The 19,718-nt window shown below is 44.8% G+C and overlaps 1 protein-coding gene across 1 annotated transcript in view; it reads right to left on the bottom strand.

The window, feature by feature from the left end:
* Positions 1 to 19,718, bottom strand: part of FAT3 (FAT atypical cadherin 3) — a gene marked incomplete at its 3' end in the record, with an annotated part of 711,881 nt that overhangs the window by 22,010 nt on the left and 670,153 nt on the right. The window contains exons 22-24 of the mRNA XM_081241325.1: positions 12,834 to 12,968; positions 10,697 to 10,854; positions 1,906 to 2,374 (exon numbers count right to left, since the gene is read on the bottom strand). Of these exons, the coding sequence (XP_081097451.1) occupies positions 1,906 to 2,374; positions 10,697 to 10,854; positions 12,834 to 12,968 (762 nt within the window). The remainder of the gene's footprint in view (positions 1 to 1,905; positions 2,375 to 10,696; positions 10,855 to 12,833; positions 12,969 to 19,718) is intronic.

Genomic DNA, 19,718 nt, shown 5'->3' with positions numbered 1-19,718 from the left:
CCGGTCCGGGAAGATCTCACATGCCGCGGAGCAGCTGGGCCCGTGAGCCATGGCCGCTGAGCCTGCGCGTCCGGAGCCTGTGCTCCGCAACGGGAGAGGCCACAACAGTGAGAGGCCCGCGTACCGCAAAAAAATAAATAAATAAATAAAGAGGAAAACTGCTGTTTCTGATGTGGGTCATAGGGGTCATAGTCATTTAATGAACATACCTGCACTGAATATTTAGCTCAGGGATTCCATGGCAATTAAAAAAATTAAAATGTACACTGAAGAAAAAGCAAGATTCCTCAGTCTTTTCCCTTAATACAGTGATTATTATTATTTTAAAGCAAACCCATTGTGGAAGCCCATAGCTTTGCCAGCAAAAACAACGTCCTGCTATCGTTAAAAGTATGTTACAATTTGTGGCTATGTACCCAGCATTTGACATGGAGTGGTGTTCTATTTCAACCCAAATTTAATTACATGCTCCTTTTATATATTGTGGATGGCTCACAGTAGCAGAATTATTTTGCCTGGTGAAAAACTGGCCATGACTTGTCATAATGGGCTGGTTTATAGAACCACTGAAGTATAGTTACTGCCCATCATTCAGGAATTATGGCACCATAACAACCCTTTATTTACATATACTGCTGAGACAGTAAAAACAGCAAATAGATTTCTTAAATCGAGACAGCGGAAATTTCCCCCCAGGGCACTTGGCCCTCATTGTGGCAGTAACATATGCAAGTCTAAGTAACTTCGTTGTCTGTGTTTCGGCACTGCATCATTTCACGGGCAGTTTATAACATTCTAATAATAAAATCGACTCTACATTTGGAGTTGGGCTTCACGAACATTAGATGGTATTGCACACAGCAGAACCTCTAAGTGATTTGTGGGGAAGGTTTAAATTTGGTAATCACACTCCCACTGAGAGGCTCTGCAGAGGGGCTAAAGTGGAATCAGTAGTTAGGCTGTTGCGGTGGCAAAGCCTTCAGCCAGGAGAGCGCCTGACCTAGTTTACATCAACACAGATCCTGCATCTGGGTAAAGTCAGGGATGCTTTCATCGTCAGACTCCTAGGACTTAAATAACCTTGACTTTTCCCTCAAACAATAGAAACCCTCTATAAATCTACACCACTCCTCCCCTCTTTTTTGGCCTACCCTGTTCTTTCTTTCCTCTTCACGATGTATCTCTGGGGGGAATTTTATAGGGGTAAAGTATCATTGCCCTCACTGACTGGTTTGTCCTGATATTTCATGTAAATTGCCCTCTCCTTATTCTTGACTTTCTAATCCTTCATAGAGCTGTCCCTAGACTTATTTGTAATACACACGTTTTAAAAGCATGCTCTAAAACTATACTTCTATTTTAAAACCATGCTCTAAAACTATACTTCTATTTCTGGGGTGGTGGGTTCACCCCACACACCGTTTAGCTTCTAGTAAAGATATATGGCTACTTGTGAAAGGATAGTGCATGGATGTCATAACTCAGACTGCTACCCATTGTTCTGCAGTGACTTGCAAGTGGTCCAAAGGAGCAGATACTTAAAAGGAGATCCTATTCCTCCAGGCTGCTGAGGCCTGGAAGGGTGTGGAGTGGGCAGGTAAGGGGGCAGCCGTGCCAGCATCTTCTGGGCTCCTGCAGCCAGCTCACTGCGCCTGTGGGATGCTGCAAACGGATTGGCTAAACTGGACGTTCCTGTAATTGTCAAGCTTTGTGACTTCCTTAAAGGGGATTAAGAAGCTGGGCCAGCATCATGGGTGCATACACCCCTCTGGGAGAGCACTTGGGTTGGTCATGCTTGTGAGAGCGAGTCCCCCTTCAGGTCTGCCCCCCATCCCCCCACCCCCCTACCTCCCCCCCGACCCCCGCCCGGCAGGGGCAGGGTGCCCAGGGCGCAGGTGCACTCACCCCCGGAGGGCAGTCCAGCGCAGCTGCCTCCGTGCTGGCAGGGGCTGCGCTCGCAGGCGTCAGGGTAAAGCACGCAGCCCAGCTTCAGCTCGGTCAGGCCCACCACCTCGGCGAAGCTGCTGCGCTTGTTCTGCAGCGGCAGTTCGTTGTTATTCAGCACCACGGAGTCCAGGCAGCCCTGGAAGCCGCTCAGCACCTGCGTGACCCGCGTGTCGGTCAGGCTGCGGATGTTATCCGCCTGCACCAGGGCCCCGAAGTAGATGGTACTCTCGGTGCTCAGCGTCTGGAAGTAGAGGGGCGCCCTGCGCCGCTCCACGTAGCTGTCGTCCAGGGACAGGCTCGTGAAATTGCGGTTGAGCTCCAGGAAGACCGAGTGCCAGCTCCCGTCGTTGACAGCGCGGCCCGAGATGCCCAAGATTCCGGGGCCGCTGCCGCAGTCCAGCTGGAACCACAGCTTGCCGTCCACGATCTGTGCGGGAACGAACACCGCAGCGCTTTTTAATATGCATCTGGCAATAAGTTCCTGGACACCCTGTTCCCAACCAGCCTGGGCTTTAGAATGGACAACAATTTTGATCCAGCCATAAATCTGCTGTGGTTTGATTTTTTTTTTTCGGAGGGGTGGGTTACGCGGGCCCCTCACCGCTGTGGCCTCTCCCGCTGCGGAGCACTGGATCCGGACGCGCAGGCTCAGCGGCCATGGCTCACGGGCTCAGCCGCTCCGCGGCATGTGGGATCTTCCCGGACTGGGGCATGAACCCGTGTCTCCTGCATCGGCAGGCGGACCCTCAACCACTGCGCCACCAGGGAAGCCCATGTGGTTTGATTTTTAATAATCACTCTCCCTCCTCATTATATGCCGTGCAAATGCATGCCTGATATTTCACAAATCTTCTCGTAATTAGCAATATGAGCACAGGTTCAGAAAGCCACACTTACATATTTAAGAATGCTCCTATTCTTTCCGTCTTCATCCTTTAAATATTCACAGCTATTTCTTGTTTAGGGAGTCTGTTTATTCTCTGCGCCCTTCCTAGTTACTACCAGCACAGGAATGATTTCTGTGGACTCATTACTATTAATTACGAATATTTATTGAACATCTACCATGTGCTAAGCAATGTGCTAGGTGCTATGGGGACCACTGTTAGCAAAAGGAGTTACCACCTCTGCCCTCGTGGGGCTTATATTTGAGTGGGGGAGATGGCTATTAATCAGATCAGCACAGAAATACACATATACTCCCCAGGTAAGTTTGTGTGACTGTGCTGTAGGGGAGAGAAAGAGGCCAGGTAGATTTCTTACTTCCCAGCTTCATACATATTTAAGATGTAAAAACCCTCCTATTAAACACTAGCCATCTTCTTAAAACAGTTCTTCAGGACTGCTGCTCATCATTTAGGTTAAGATTATCTCACAAAGTGCTCAGGGCTTGGCCATCTGCTAAGAAGGTATGTATATTTGATGACCTCTGGAACTCCAGAAGGATCTGGTTAACTGTTTACACCTTGGAGATACTTCCAGCCCCTGGTCTGGGGTCAGCTACAACAGAGACTTGCCTGCTTTTTTTTTATTGCACTGGTGCAGGGAGGGCATCCAAGTCCCCCCACCCTCAGCAGCCTGACCCCAGAGGGACACCAAAGTCAGGAAAGCGTGCTACTGAAGGATGCTGGCGAATTGAAAGCTGTTGGGCAGGTACAGGTCCTTCATGGAGACCCAGGTTCAACTGTTGCCGAGGAGACAGGCTGGCCTCTGAATCCTCTGCCGTCCACCTTCATCTGCATCTCTCAGAAATGCAAGATGGTTTGAGGATCCAGGGATTGAGGGCTGGGCCCATGTCTAGTCAACAAATTGTTATTGGTTCATGAAGGAATTCACAGCTAGAAAACTGTGAAACAGAAGCTACTTTTCTGGTCTTTGTCCATGACCCAGCAAAAGGATCTTGTGGAGGCCAGTGTCTCAGTCATGCCAGGGCAGCTGGCCTTTGCTTAGGATCTATGTATAGTCTTATGTGAAAACCTGGGCAGAGAACATGAACTTGTGGATAAAGAGAAGGGAAGGGACAGAAGCGGAGGGAAGACAGACCTCCCAGGCACTAAGTGCCAAGGAGGTACAAATGTCAAGTGAATTCGTAGAAATAAACTGAGCCAGTCTTTCCAAAATGCGTTTGGCTACTGATAGATCTGTTAGGAATGATCACAACATCACCCACCCTCACAAATGGGGTGTTTTTCTATGCTTCAGTATCTTCTGCAGACAGCTAATTCTTTTTTTTTTTTTTTTTTTTTGGCGGTACGCGGGCCTCTCACCGTTGTGGCCTCTCCTGTTGCGGAGCACAGGCTCCGGACGCGCAGGCTCAGCGGCCATGGCTCACGGGCCCAGCTGCTCTGCGGCATGTGGGATCTTCCCGGACCGGGGCACGAACCCGTGTCTCCTGCATCGGCAGGTGGACTCTCAACCACTGCGCCACCAGGGAAGCCCAGGCAACTAATTCTTAGGGACTCTCATTACTGCCCCTATGGCTCCATGAATTTGTTGTCACCCTCTCTTCCTGCATGTAAAGTTTATGCCACATAAATGTGTGTATATGAAAGGCAGGGGGCTCTGTGAACCAGGCAGAGCCTTGGGAATTTAGAAATGAGAAATCTAATTCTGGCTTTGTCATGTATCATCCAGGTCCCTTGGAGAGCATTGGTTGGCCCCTCTGGGTTTGAGACCCCTTCTATGGAAAGCAGAGATAACTGCTGTGACTTATTTTACAAGGAGACTGACTGTGTCCACTGCAGAACGGTCAGCCTCCTCATTCACAGTTAGTACATACATCCTGCGCTCTGTAATGCAAATGTACGAATGTGCAAAGACTGGAGACAAATTTTAATTTTCTTTTCAGAGACCTTTCATGTGTAATCTTTGCTGTTGCCTTTGTCATTTTTTCTGTTGTTGTTCTACAAAATGGACTGAATGAATATTGTAAATCATGCCAGAATACTTGCTCAGGGACAACTCCTGGGTAATATCCATATCTTTATTTCAGTGTAAGTAATCAAATGGTCAAATGTGACTTTAGGGACTACCTGCCTCTGGCACAGTCCATCTGCTGTTCTGCTCAGTGGCTACAGAGTGGGGTCCCCAGTCTATCAAGGAAAATCTTGTGGTGAGGGTGCAGTTCATCTAAGGTTTGGAAAAGGATGTATTCAATTAATGTATTACTTGGTCCATTCCCCTCCCTAACGCCCTACCTCTTGGGATAATAACCAAGTTACAAACTCATCCAGGAGAACTGATGTGGCTCTGACAGCCTCACATACATCGACGTTCTATCACTAAGGAACATAAAATTCTCCCATGGTAACACCGAGCATGGTTAAGTTTCCCTTTATCTTTCCTGTTGAAAAAAATAAGAGCGGCAACACCGCTGAATGAATAGAAAGCCAGATGCCTACATGAGCCTCAGGCTTTTGAAAACAAAAATGATTCGTACCTTCAAAATTCTAGGAGTTTGGAGTTATAAGCCTTGTCTAGATGACAAACAAGAATGTTGATGCCAAAAGCTACCTTGCAAAAAGTTAATATTTGGCCATTTCACAAGTATATTATGCCAGGGAGAGGAAAGAACACTTTCATATCTGAGTCCTCTCATCTTGGAAAATTATGCGCTGATCATATTTAGTTTTTCTGTCTTCAGAATAGGGTTTAGCCAGTTTTAAAGGATCTCTGTTTTAAGAGGACAAAGCTTTCTCAAAGCAGAGGGCAAGTTATTTTAATAGAAACTGAGGTGTGCATGAAACTGTAAGAAAAGTCTACAGGGCTTCCCTGGTGGCGCAGTGGTTGAGAGTCCGCCTGCCGATGCAGGGGACACGGGTTCGTGCCCCGGTCCGGGAAGATCCCACGTGCCACGGAGCGGCTGGCCCCGTGAGCCATGGCCGTTGGGCCTGTGTGTCCGGAGCCTGTGCTCTGCAACGGGAGAGGCCACAACAGTGAGAGGCCCGCATACCGCAAAAAAAAAAAAAAAAAAAAAAGAAAAAAAGAAAAGTCTACAGCAAGGATCTGAATGATGTGCGGGGGACGGGGGAGGGGCAGAGGCACGTAAGCAATGTGTTCAATGAAATGCATAATTCAGAGTGTGGCCCTACTGTTATGAAATACGCAGGTGTTCAGGGTTGTCTGAAATCAGTGATGTGCTTTAACCTGGAACTTCTGTGGCCTGGAGCTTGGGAGACAAGCTATCAGAGCTGTAAGAAGTCATCTTGTAGGAAAGTAGGATTTTGAGTAAAAAGTATGAATTATGGCATAAAGTCTTACTGCTTCACATTGTTCATGTGTGGCTCTAGCAAATGCACCATCATGATAAAACTTTTAAGAGGGTTATTAAATATTCTTTGAAAAGCGAACTTCTTGAAAACCTATTTTTAAGGCAGCCATGAATAGCTATCTGGCATACAGTAGATGCTCAAAAAATACACTTTGAATGAATACATGAGTGAATAAATCTCAGTCCTTCAAATCTCTTCTTTTGATAAACACTGTTGTACTCCTGACCTGCTTACCACCGCCAGAGGGCCAGGTCCACTACTGATTAGTTTAGGCAAGTCAATGATTCTCTCTGAATCTCAGGTTCCTCACAGGCGAAAAAGTAGGCACTCACATCTATGCACAGGAGAGTGAGAATAAAAATATATGTACGTGAAAGTGCTTCATAAACTCTTAGGTATTTCATTATTACTATAATGTGTAATTATAAGTTAGCTCACTTCTCAGTGATATGCTTTCATATATCCTTGAAACTCTGGAATCTTGTGAGGTCTTCCGTGTTACTCTTCTAATCCGTGTTGCAAGGAGCTGGCTCTTCCAAGTGGACTGTTTTATAAACCAAATGAGCTTTCCTTGACTATCTTCCTCTTAGTCCTGGGGTCTTAACTAGCCATGTCTGAGAATCATCAAAATGAAGCCATGTTTCATCTATAACTTTCCCCAAAGATCAAATGTGATATTTCTAGATTAACAAGCAAGTACTTCTTGTGCTTCTGCTATAATATTGCACCTGAGAGACTAACATAGGGAAAAAGTTACTTGTGTCTCTCCTGGTGATCTGACATGTTTCTTTTATAGGTTCGAGGACAGCCACAGAATCTATCCCACCATTTTCATCCTGACTTTGGCTGCCAGGGAATTCAGAGTTATAGTTTGTGTTCAACTAACCCCTGGTATAGATTTTTCAATGATGATATTCTGTCCGTCCCTATTTCATTGGTTGAGTCTTAACCTTTCGTTTTCATCTTTTTTAAAATTCAAGTATAATTGACTTATTATATTAGGTTCAGGTGTGCCACATGATTCAATATTTTTATACATTACAAAATGATCATCAGCGATAAGTCTGGTTACCATCTGTTGCCATACAAAGTTACTACAATATTAATGACTACATTCCCTACACTGTACATTACATCCTCATGACTTATAACTGGAAGTTGGTACCTCCTAATCCCCTTCCCCTATTTTACCTATCCTTGCTTTCAGCTTAATGGTGCTTTGATTTTATTGCATTTGCGTATTTATGGTAAGCCTGGAATCTCTTTTGGAAGAAGACAGGGTATCAATGGTGAACAGAAGAATGAGCGCCTTTACTGCTGCTAAAAGACAGTGGTGCTCCTTGTCCATGAGAATGTTCACTTCCCGAGGTCTCCATGCAGTTCTTCAACTGTCTTGAAGGGGTGCCCTTCACCCCACAGATCATCTTAAGTACTTTTTAGGGAATGTGCTTTAACCGGGAAAATATAAACAACCAAGAGGTGCAGTTTAAACAAAGCATTTCAGCGTAGTCATTGAACCAAAGTGCAAAGCACATACTGTACCTAAAGCCAATGAAATTAAATCTTGCATGAGGCTGAAAATGTTAAGCAAACAGATTCAAATCCCCTAAGTGGATATTCCTGGCAACTGTAGGAAAGTATCTGCAGTAGGTCAGTACAGCTCTGTCCGGCTTTGGGCAAAGCCAACATATGAAAAGCAAACTTACAGAACAGACAGTTTCAGCGTGATTATTCACAACACAAAGGCACTAATGGAACGGTTCCTTCAAATAGCAACCATCCCTAGTTTATTAGAATTCCATTTATAGAGATTCAATTTACACAACTTTCAGAAACACGCTTGTTTCACGAAATACAATATACCTTAGGAGCTAGCGCGGACTAAAAGGTTTAATTATTCTTCTTTCCCATCTCCAGGGTTCTGAACATTTTAGACACTTGCCAGTGAAGTGTCGAATGGCAAGCTCCATTTTAGGATCAAGTCATTCACGTCCAGTGTTTTTGTTCTCTTTCAAATTTAATGCCATTTAAGAGAATTGCTAATAGAAAGTATTTGCCTCCTAAGGATGCTCAGCAACAAGCTTTACTAAAGCTTGAAGGGAAGAGGTGGAAGGTCAGCGACACCCAGGCAGAGCCCCTGGGAGCTGGTACGTCTGAATGGGCAGAGCACCTTCCCAGTAATTATACAAACCCCACTGCTCAGGGCTAGTTGGGGAGTGAGCTAAGGACCCTAGGCAGGTTGCTTCACAGGCTAGGAGGTTAAAAAGACAGCACTTAGGTTTTTGAATTTATATTCTTCCACCATGAAGATCTGGTTTGAATTCATTGTTTTCTAAAACTGTGCGTCCAGAGTGTTTATCTTGTTTGCTTTTGAAAACACTGCTTTCCTAACAGAGCTGAAATGATTCTCTGAGTTGAATGAGTCAGGGTATTGGGAGATTGCCCATGAAAATGGCCAACTTTAAACTCCAGCTCTGTGCTCACTCCCTCTGGACACCAAGTAATACCTGGCAGTACCAGAAGCAGGTACATAAAGGTCTATGTGGTAGGAGGAGCCACTGGCATTTAATGTTCTACATACTTTCCTCCCTCCAGGATTAAAGCCTGGGGCATCTCATCAACTTGGATGTGACCTAGAAATCAAAGAACAGAAGCTAAAAAGGCCCACCATGATCCCAGTTAAGCTTAGTGGCAGAACAGTAGGAAGGAGAAAATCGCCAGCCATTTCCACTTGGATGGGCATCTCCTACTGGACTGACTTCACCCATCTCTGAACACACTTACGGTGGGCTGGCATAGCAGCCTGGTGAGAATAACATTCAATTAAACACGTCTTTCTCCTACTTTTCCCTTCTCCTCTAATCCTAGAAGGCTTAATCTGGTCTACAGATGCCCAGATGTGATTCTGGATAAAATGAGTTATAGTTACAAAACTGAGAACTGGGGAGAGCATGGAGATGAAGAGCGTGGTGTGAGAGACACTGGAAGGCAGGTCCAGACCTGCCACTTATTAGCTGTACAACTCTGGGTAAATAACTTAACCTCTCTGAACCTCTATATGCTCCTTGATCAAATGGGGCTGATCATATATAGATAACACATTTATTATATTAGCTTTATGATACAAATCAAATGAGGCACGTCACACTCTTAGTATTATTGTTGTTTTTATGAAGGGACCAGAAGCTCTGACCTGACTACAAATGCCAGACTTGCTCTAAAGCAGTGGTCCCCAGCCTTTTTGGCACCAGGGACCAGTTTTGTGGAAGACAATTTTTCTGCAGACGGGCTGGGGTAGGGTTCGGGTTGGGGAGATGGTTCAGGAGGTAATGCGAGCGATTGGGGGGAAGGTTCAGGTGGTAATTGGAGCTATGGGGGGGATGGTTCAGGCAGTAATTGGAGCGATGGGTGGGATGGTTCAGGAGGTAATGCGAGCGATGGGGGGGATGGTTCAGGCGGTAATGTGAGCGATGGGGGGGATGGTTCAGGCGGTAATTGGGCGATGGGGGAATGGTTCAGGCGGTAATTGGAGTGATGGGGGGGATGGTTCAGGAGGTAATGCGAGCGATGGGGGGGATGGTTCAGGCGGTAATTGGGCGATGGGGGGGATGGTTCAGGCGGTAATGTGAGCGATGGGGGGGATGGTTCAGGCGGTAATTGGAGTGATGGGGGGAATGGTTCAGGCGGTAATTGGAGCGATGGGGGGGATGGTTCAGGAGGTAATGCGAGCGATGGGGGGGATGGTTCAGGCGGTAATTGGAGCGATGGGGGGGATGATTCAGGCGGTAATTGGAGCGATGGGGGGGATGGTTCAGGCGGTAATTGGAGCGATGGGGAGCGATGGGGAGTGCCAGATAAAGTTTAGCTCACCCGCCTGCCACTCACCTCCTGCTGTGCAGCCTGGTTCCTAACAGGCCGCAGACTGGTACCCGTCCACGGCCCAGGGTTTGGGGACCCCTGCTCTAAAGGAAATCTGGTGCCTTTGGAGGGTTTCTGAGACTGGGCATGTTTTAAAAATTGGGCTACTTGGGCCATAAGAGGGCATATGGAATCATCTGCAGCCCAGATATCCAGCTTCTTCGCTGAGCAAGAACACAAGTGACCTTCAGGGGTCATTGGGGATAGACCCGTGTGGTAGAAGAGGATACAGTCAGTGTTTTGAAAGGACCACCCTGCCGTGGAATTGATTAGGAAACACATTCTAATCAACTGTTGAGTGATTACAACTCAGAGGAGGCCGGGTCTTGAACCTACTCTAGAGATAGGTGCCCCAGTCTCCGAAGAGCTAATTTTGAAGCTGAATGTACAAAAGGAAATGGGGTGTTGGAATACTTCCCAGTTCTGCTGCTGCTCCCCTGGCCCTAAAGTCGGCTTCTGGTTTCTGAATTTAAAAGACAAAATGATTTCAGACCCCAATCCAAGAGCCAAAATACTAACATGAGAACTGACTGCAGGAAAAGATAACCTATTTTAATTACCTTTAGAATGATGCAGGGATTTGCTCTGGTGTACATTATAATCCCATTGCTTTGCAGTGTTCGCAGACGCAGGGCCAGTTTAAAGTCCTCTTCTTTGCTATTTTCAGAAAGCCGGTATTTGATGTAACTGTTTCCAGCAAAGCTGAGAGAAGTGTGCCCTGAAAAGACCATGATGAGGAGATACAGATACTTTTAACATCCAGAAACGAGCAGGGACACATGAAATCACCCAACAACTACCAAGCAAGTGGATGAAAGACCATGGGAAGTTAGGGAAGGCACTGAGGAGAAACCATTTTGGATTAAAAACTGTTTCTCCATTTCAGGTCACACTCTAATTTCAAAGTGAAAAAAAAAAATCTTAGTTCTCTCATGTCAAGGGCAACTTAATATGTTCTCTAACCTGAATTTTCTTAGTGTCACTAAATTCCCAATTCCTATTTTCTAAAAATAGCACTATTAAAAGATATCCCTTTATGCCCACCCTCATCACTTAGATATTTAAGAATTTTCAGTTCTGTGAAACAAGGGAAAGACAAAACCATTCTCAAAGAATATCCAGGGCTTCCTGGGGGCACAGTGGTTGAGAGTCCTCCTGCCAATGCAGGGGACACGGGTTCGTGCCCTGGTCCAGGAGGATCCCACATGCCGCGGAGCGGCTGGGCCTGTGAGCCATGGCTGCTGAGCCTGTGTGTCCGGAGCCTGTGCTCCGCGAAGGGAGAGGCCACAACAGTGAGAGGCCCGTGTACTGAAAAAAAACAAAAAAAGAAAAAAAGAATATCCATATTCCCCAAGTATCCTAATGCAAAACAGACAACTTAGGTCATTTGCACAAATGTTGATAAGGATAATGATATAAAGGAAGTTCATGTCTTGTGCAGTCACAGCTCTGCCTTTTGACCATTAATTTCAAGGCTCCCCTTCCTAGAATCTTTAGTTGCACCCACGTCACCTAGTTCTGAGTTAACCCTCTCTTTTTTTATTGTCTCCAGCTTTATGTTTTAACAAGCAAAGTAGCAGCTGAAAAGCCCTCTCACTGGGGGGGGGAAGGGTGGAAAGTGTGGAAATATACCAAATGGATGATAATCGTGGACGATGAAGAATTTTCCATATGGAAAGGAGAAGGGAGATGGGCAGAAAGGGACATCTGAAGTTAGGATACTTGGCCTTAGTGTCACCCTGCAGACCCACCTGCTGTGTACACAGCAGGTGTGTTGGGGTGAGGTCAGCATAAATATCTTTTAAGTCTAAGCCTTAGAAGCCTTCAAAGGCAAGTATGCAGGTGATCCCTTCAGTTCAGGGGCAGCTCCATTCTCGAAGTCAACTCTAAAAGAGCTTTGGCTTCCATTTTTAAGAACAGTGCTTGTCTTTGCAAAGGCTGAGTTTCTAGAACCCAGTTCTTAACAAGTGCCTTGCAAATACTAGGCATATTTATTCCCATTATAATGGCTATTATAATCATCACTCAATAAATATTTCTTGGATTCCAAAATTGGTATCGGCATGCCTATATTTGAAATACATCTTCTACCAAAAAAGGGTTTTATTGGTACCAAAAATGAACAGGACTCTTTTTAGAGGAAAAAAGTGGTAGAGCATATGTGAATCAAAAGAAGTATTGAAGTTGAGTGATAATCAGGAATGGAGGATCATTTGGATTGAAATAACACAAATACTGATTTTTTTTCTTTCTTTAAGAAACAGAGGTGAGCACCTCCCTCTCCTTTGGGAACATGCAGTTAGTTGTACATGTGCAGTGGAGAGTCTTCTTGATCTAGGCTGGACTTACCCTACAGAAGGTCAACTGACCTGGCTCAGCTTTATCTCTGTTGAAAGGTGGAGGCTCTGAACATCAAAGCCATGCCACAGATACTCCGACTCCTCTGCTTAACCAACAACCTTCTATTTTCCATAATTTCACACCCCTAACATCCATGTGACATGATTGAAACACATGCTGTGACCTCCCATTATATAAGGAGCCCACAGGCATTGCATGTTTCCTGAGCACAGGCTGTAGCTGTCATAAATCTCAAGTATTTGAGTGGGGAGGCTAGCTGGGGTCCATGCAGAAGGAAAACATTGCATGTAGACAGAATATGAATTTAGACCCTCATCATCTGGCCCCGCTCTGCACCTGAGCACTCTCCGAGCTTCCCTGGTGGACACTGGCAGAGGAACGGTCTCCTGCTGGCTTCGTAACCGACACACTGCATGTCCCCTGGACACGGCTTCTCCACGCAAGGATCGTTGGACCCTGGGCACAGTCCTCCTGTAACAGAGGGGAACACGCATGATCAGTAGAAAGGCAATCACTGTACACTCCAGGAAGTCCAGGAAGCACAGGAATGGTTCAGGAGCTGGGCTCTATAGGCTCTGAGCTGAGAGATAAAATGGCCGCCCAGAAGCAGGAATGCCTGTGTGAGCTCCACCTGGTGTGGGTGCCCATCAAACATCCCTGCATCTGCCAAAAGCTCACTGCCAGAGTGAAGTACGTTGGGGGCAAAGAGTCAACGGAGCTCCTCTGTTTAGGCTAAAATATGCTAAGGTTGTGACAGGGCCAACTTCTGGTGAAGAAAGACCATACCACGTGAGCTCTGGTAGTCTTTATTGGATGGGGCTCCTGCATACTGGGGACCATTTGAATGCATCACTTGAGTTTAGACTTCTTCTATGCTCCTATGCTACCTATGCTTAGGTAGACATCACAAGATGTTAGCTGTTGTTTTCAGATTGAGGGAAAAAAGACTTTTCTAAAGAAAAGTATGACTCATTCTAAATTGTGAAAGCAGAACTCGCATTGTTTCCTAATCCCTTCTGCCCCCTGGTATTGTATTGATTAGCTGTAAATGTGCCCTGCTGGCTATCAAACATAGCAGAATTTTCCTTGGCAAAGGAAGGCTTCCTTTTCACCTGTTCAATGTGCATAGCACAGTGAGATGAAAGGTTAATTCCTCAGAAAGGAAATTCTGGAAGGCAGATTATCTGATTAAGGTAGAATTCAGGACCCAAGGGAGTTTTTCAGAACTGTGGTGAGGGCAACTATAGGTCCACTGAAGAAAATGCACTTTCCAAAGGTCTTGGATATTTCAAATGTAATTAGGCGAGAGTTGAGGTGGTAAAAGGACTGTAGGAAAGAAGACACAAATTGAAAACAACTCACAGCTGGCTTAGCAGTGGGCTAAAGAAACACCTTTTCTCTGTGAACCAAGAACACACTGGGCCTTAGCAGCATCTTTCCTCAGCAAGATCTGGCTCACTCCCATCTTCCTTTCTATACCAACTCATTCCTCCTCATTAAGCATATTATTCCATTATACAGTCATTTCTGTGTCCAGGAGAAAGCAGACATTTAATGCTAACTACACATAAACATTTTAGGAACTGTAATCCTGGAGGGGAGAGATGTAAGTAGCACTAGCAAACTCAGAGTTCATAAATCCTATTTCCCACTGGTTGAGAGCTGAGCCATAAAAGATACTCTTGGCAATGATCCAGCTTGCAAAGTCTTAGAAGATGAAGGGATTTTTAACTGAAAATTTGGAATGATCTTCACAAATGGTTCTAAAAGACCTAAGTGCCCTGAAATACATCTTCCTCATTTCATTCCAAGAAATCTTTATTCCTGCCATGTATTTATCAATATTTATGGAAGCTAAAACAGCTGTTCAGCCACCTTATGATCTCAAGTGGCTTTTGATACCAGATTTTTTTTAAATTTTTAACTTTTTAATTTTTTTGGTCACAGCATGTGGCATGTGGGATCTTAGTTCCCTGACAAGGGATCAAACCCATGCCCCCTGCAGTGGAAGCGCAGTCTTAACACTGGACCACCACAGAAGTCCCTTCAAGAGGCTTTTGATAACCAGTTTTGGAATTTTTGATGCATTCATCCAACAAAAAAAGTTTTTTAGGGCCAGCGAGGTAATAGGCCTGGACATATAAAGATGAAAAAAAAGTCCCATCTCTTCCTCCCCACAGGAAACAACACACACAAACACATGATTACAGTACAATAAAGTAACTGCTTGGCTAGAGGTATGTGAGTGCAAGGGAAGCCCTAGAGAAGGAACAATTGTGTTTCCTGGGAGAATGTCAGAAGTCCTTGCAGAGGAAGAAAGCATTTTAAAAACTCTGGCTTAAAGGATTAGCTCTTTTGAGTAGCAGGGAACTGTGTTTCTTGGGAATGAATCTACCATCCTTAGTGGCTTGACCACATGCACGTGTTAATGTTTACTTAGGGTAAGTTCACAACTCTCCCAGCCTACTCTGTGCTGTCTCCATGATTGGATTCATTTCCATTTCTGAGGCCTGCAAACTCCTAGGTGGCTCCTACCTGTTGACTAGTTAGCATGGGCTCAAAAATGGAACCACGCCACAGGGAGGTAGCAATGAGCATAAATGAATCACAGAATTCATCCCATCAAATGGATGTAACTCTAAATTACCTTTGCATTAACTTCCAGTTAGACATGGGAACAGTAATTTATGTATTTAAGAAGTCTGTTCCTTTCCATTCTGTGGACGTGCCTCTTCCCATGTCCTATTTTAGCCGGCCAAAAGATGTCCTTTCTATAAATGTCTGTGTTTGTTTCTGAGATACAGCTACATATACTACATTCAGAGTCTTTTTTGCCCTAATGCAATGGCTACATTGCTTAGAAAACTTGCATTATCAATAATGCAGTTTCAAAGCCTCTGTTTTAAAGGCGAAAAGAGGACTAGATAATTTCAAACCCATGATAGCAAAGCTATTTTCTCCTGCCAGAAGTTATGGTTAAAAAAATAATAGTAATAATAATTTAAGAAAAAAATTTTAAAAAGCTGTAAGTGCGTATAATAAAGGCTAATCACTGTATTTCAGAATAAACACAGCATTTGAGTACTTCTCCCTTTTATTCACATGTTTTGGCCTTTTCCTTTACCACCAGTCCTGCCCTGGTAGTTAGCATTGGGCTTCTCACTTTATCACCCATATCGCTTACATTGGGTTAAAGCACAGAGTCACTTAGATCAGTAACTGGAGTTCAAATTCACAGCTCTTTTTCTTCTTCTTTCCTTATGTCATAACCGTAGAACCCATATAGTTAAATTCATTAAATTAATGAATTGCATTAGATCCAGTCCCCTTTATAAAAACTCTAGCTGGAAGACAGATCGAAAATATATTAATATATTATAATAAGTGCATTCTAAATTAATATTAGTATAAATATTAAACATATAATAATGTATATTTCTATTCATTCCAGCAGTCATTGACTTTGATAGGTTATTTTTCCTTCCTTTTCTTTTTAATAGGTTTCCTAAGGCAGAAGGGACGGTTCTGGCAAGCGATCTGTCTCTCGATGCTTTAAAAAATCCTAGGGGCCCTCCTCCCTGCCTCCCAGCCAGGGACGGGAGTAGCCATAAACGTTCTGGCTCCAGCTGCTGCTGTCAGTTTGCTCTGTTCACTGTCTGCTCTCTTGTGGCTCAAGGAAGTCTGAAGGCAGATTAGAGTCTGGAGGTCAGTGTAAATGTAACACGCTCCTTAGCTGGGGACAGATGTGAGCATGTGCACGACATGCAGTCTTTTCCAAGTAGAGAAAGACTTCTGGTTACTGAAAAACAGGTTTCCCCAAACCAAATACTCCCCATATGCGATAGTGTAGTTCTTCCCTCTCTTCAGCTATGATAAGAAATTAGGTCCTTTCTGAAATATTTATCGTGAGAGGGACTTGACCCTCATACGCCAACCCTGAACAATGCCATGTGTGCTTTGACCTCCAATGTGCCCAGGTCTGGGTTTTGGGGACACTTTCCTGGGGATAACAACCCTCTTCCCAGCCAAAGCCGTAAAGTTTCCAGCAACATAGAATCCAGTATGCTTTCAATGGCTGTTGAGGGGTTAACTTGTTTTTAGAAAACATATGCTCACATCATCCCCTTTGCAGAGAAGCACTCATACCTACTATCGTTGGAAGTCTTAAAGACGCTCTCTCTGGTGGAAGAAAGTGCCTCATCCACTTCCTTACAACCGTTAAGGGACAACAGTGTCTGCTCCCATTGGCTTCTGGGAGGAAGTTTATCTTATTAACTGTCGTTAAATAATCCAGGTTTAATTAACTTGTTCTGTGATCAGTGACAGCTTGGGGGGAATGCAGGCTCTAGATTTTCATGATCTGCATCTCCAGGCATCCATCAGTTTGGCGCCAGAGTGAGCATGAAGGGAGAAGGGTCCCACTTTATCAAACCAGCTGACACCATTTGTGGTGCGTCAGGGCACGGCAGAAGGATCAGATGTTTTTAGCAATTGTCAGAGCACAAAGCAGGCAGAGGAATCTCTGTTTCCCATCCCTAGGTCCCCTCTGGAAGGTGGGGCAGTGTAATAGGAAAGGGTGCAGCCTTGACAAGCAGCAGCCCTGGATTTTGGCCCTGACTAATTATTCAACGTATTTCCTGTATGGTTCTGAACAAGTCACTTGACTTCTCTGGGTCTTGCTTTTCTTTTGTGAAAAATGAGGATAATGATTCTTCATAGAGTTGTGAGCATTAGATGGGCTAATGTACGTGAAAGCAACTTGTAAAGAAAAAAATTTAGAGTAAAAACAAATGACTACAAGGTCCCCAAACTGGAGACACTAGCCTGACAATATGGTAGAGATCTAAACTCCAGTGTAATCCTTTTCTTGCTGTTCTTTCTGGGTCAGATTCACGATCTGTAAACTGACAGATGATATGAAATACTGTGTGCATGGGAGGAGCTTTTTATTAATCAGCGTCACAGGCCATGTGCAGCTGGGTTAGCCCCTTCACAAGCTTATCTCGGGCAGAGGTATTCTTTTCACAAAGTCTCTCTACCAGGAGAAATGTGCACATGATGTGGCCATTCATCACAAGGTTTCCCACCCCTGAAACTTCACTCGGGTGGAAATTTAGGTCACTTTCTACAGAGCTGACAATATACAATTCACTTGAGCAGAAGCTCAGAGCTTTGGAACCTGCAGGGAGGAGGAAGGTGATCCTCCCGTGGTTTTAAAAGGGTCTTATTTCCCTATGTATGACTCTCCTCTCCTTATCTCCCCAGAATTCCCACAGCTCCCAGCGTTAAGTCTATGCCTTTAGCTAATACATCAGTATTTAGCTGTGGTTATTATTGCTGCCACTTTGAGCTTATTCAACCTCTTTATTTATATCACTGCCTCATTATACTGAGGATCTAATGACTGATGGTAAATATCCTACACCCTGAGTTCACATGCTTTGCCAAGATGCCATATCTCAGCCAATGCCACATAAGTCAATAAGCTTCCTTCTTAATTCCTGGCCTGCATGAAGTTTTAAAACACATTCTCCTAAGGTCCCTTGGCTTTGAAGTGGTTCCTTGTGGTTCTCCCAGAAGCACAGAATCATGTTGATTGGTGTTTGCTTGGCTCCGCCATATTTTCTGGATGATTCTGCTAAAGGCTGAGTACAATTTCATTCAAGATATCCTCTCTGGGGCAGCTGTGTGTGGATGGAATATATAAGGGATTATCCACATGGTGAGAAGCTGGTATCACCTCCACAGTGGGCACCTCCAAACCTCTCCTGGCACTTCAGGACCCATGCATGCTGGAGATCAGGGATCTGCAGAGACATATCTGTTGTGAATGAGAAATAAAATCTTCCCAGTTTTTAGGGGGAATCTGGTTAAGATTCGGAGATAACACTAAATTATTCAGAATCCCTGGGTTTGGGACAATGGGCTCTGTCCTTTGAGAATTAGCATTAACAATCCCCAGCCCAAGTGCAAACTCAATCTCAGGTTGTTTTATGTTTTTTAAAAACTTGTCAAGGCTAAGTTTTAAGTGTCTTACTGCCTTACAGAAGCGTTCATCATTTTATTTTATTTTATTGTGCTTATGAGAAGTACATCACGGTGGCTGCCTCTCACAGGCTCCATTTACCTGTCCTACCATATTTTTCCAGGACTGTCCAGACTCCCCACCATCCAACTCAATCCAACTGAGCTCCCTGTTGTTCGCTCAGTACATGATGCTGGTTCTTGGTCCATGAGAATGGGGACCATGTTAGCCTCACTCACCACTGTATCTCCAGCAGCCTGCCTAAGGCTTGGAAAAGTATTTAATTCACTGTTGAGTGAGTGAGCAAATGAAAGGGTGGGCTTTTCTCTTCAATTCTCTCTCTGCTCAAAATGCCTTCCCAGGACTATTCATTGTTTCCAACGTCTTTCATGGACTCCTTCAAGTAGAACAGAGGATTCCTTCCTTTATGTTTATTCTGTGCCCCAACTACAGGAATTACAACTCTTTCTAGCTCCTATTTTTCACAGCCAAGGAGCAAAGGAACTTCTGTTGTTTGTCTAGAAAAAGAGATTCAAGGGGTCCTAAAAACTATCCTTAGATGACTGGAGGGCAACTTGTACAGGAGGGGTTAGACAGGTCAGGTTCTGTGTAGCTCTAAATGGTGGAGCTGGGTGACATCACAAGGAGGTGGATTTTGGTGCCCTAGAAGAGAGAAGTTGTCTTAGGTCCATCTTGTGAGGTAGTGAGTGCCCAGACTGGGGTTCAAACCTTGGCTGAATGATTGTGCCAGGAGTACAGTAAACAGGATGTCTGTAGTGGGTGGGAGGCTGGACTGGGTGAATTTCAAGTTCCTTTCAAATCTGTGCAGAGGTGATAGGGTACGGTGGTTAGGACAGCCAGGTGTGAATCCTAGCTTGACCCTTACTAAGTTTGTGACCTTGAGCAAGTCAACTGATCTTTCCAAGTCCAAGTTTCCTGAGCTTTTGAGGAAAGATCATGATACCTACCCTTTGGGGTTATGATGAGGGTTAAATGCAATGACACATGTGTGAAAAACAGCACAGTATCAGGTCACTGCTCACTAAATGTTAGTTGGATGTTTGTCCCTGCCTTCATCTGTGCCCCGCACTGCACACGGTTTCTCACCTCTATTCCTTGGCTCTAATGCTCCTCAGCCTGGAGGACTCCCTCCCCATCACCTACCTAATTCTAGGCATCCTTTCAGACCTAGTGCA

The sequence above is a fragment of the Mesoplodon bidens genome (genome assembly GCF_964165515.1).
Source record: "Mesoplodon bidens genome assembly, chromosome: 7".
NCBI classification, from domain to species: Eukaryota; Metazoa; Chordata; class Mammalia; order Artiodactyla; family Ziphiidae; genus Mesoplodon; species Mesoplodon bidens.
The sequence above is the reverse complement of the archived record's forward strand: the minus strand, read 5'-3'. Positions and strand labels throughout refer to the sequence as shown.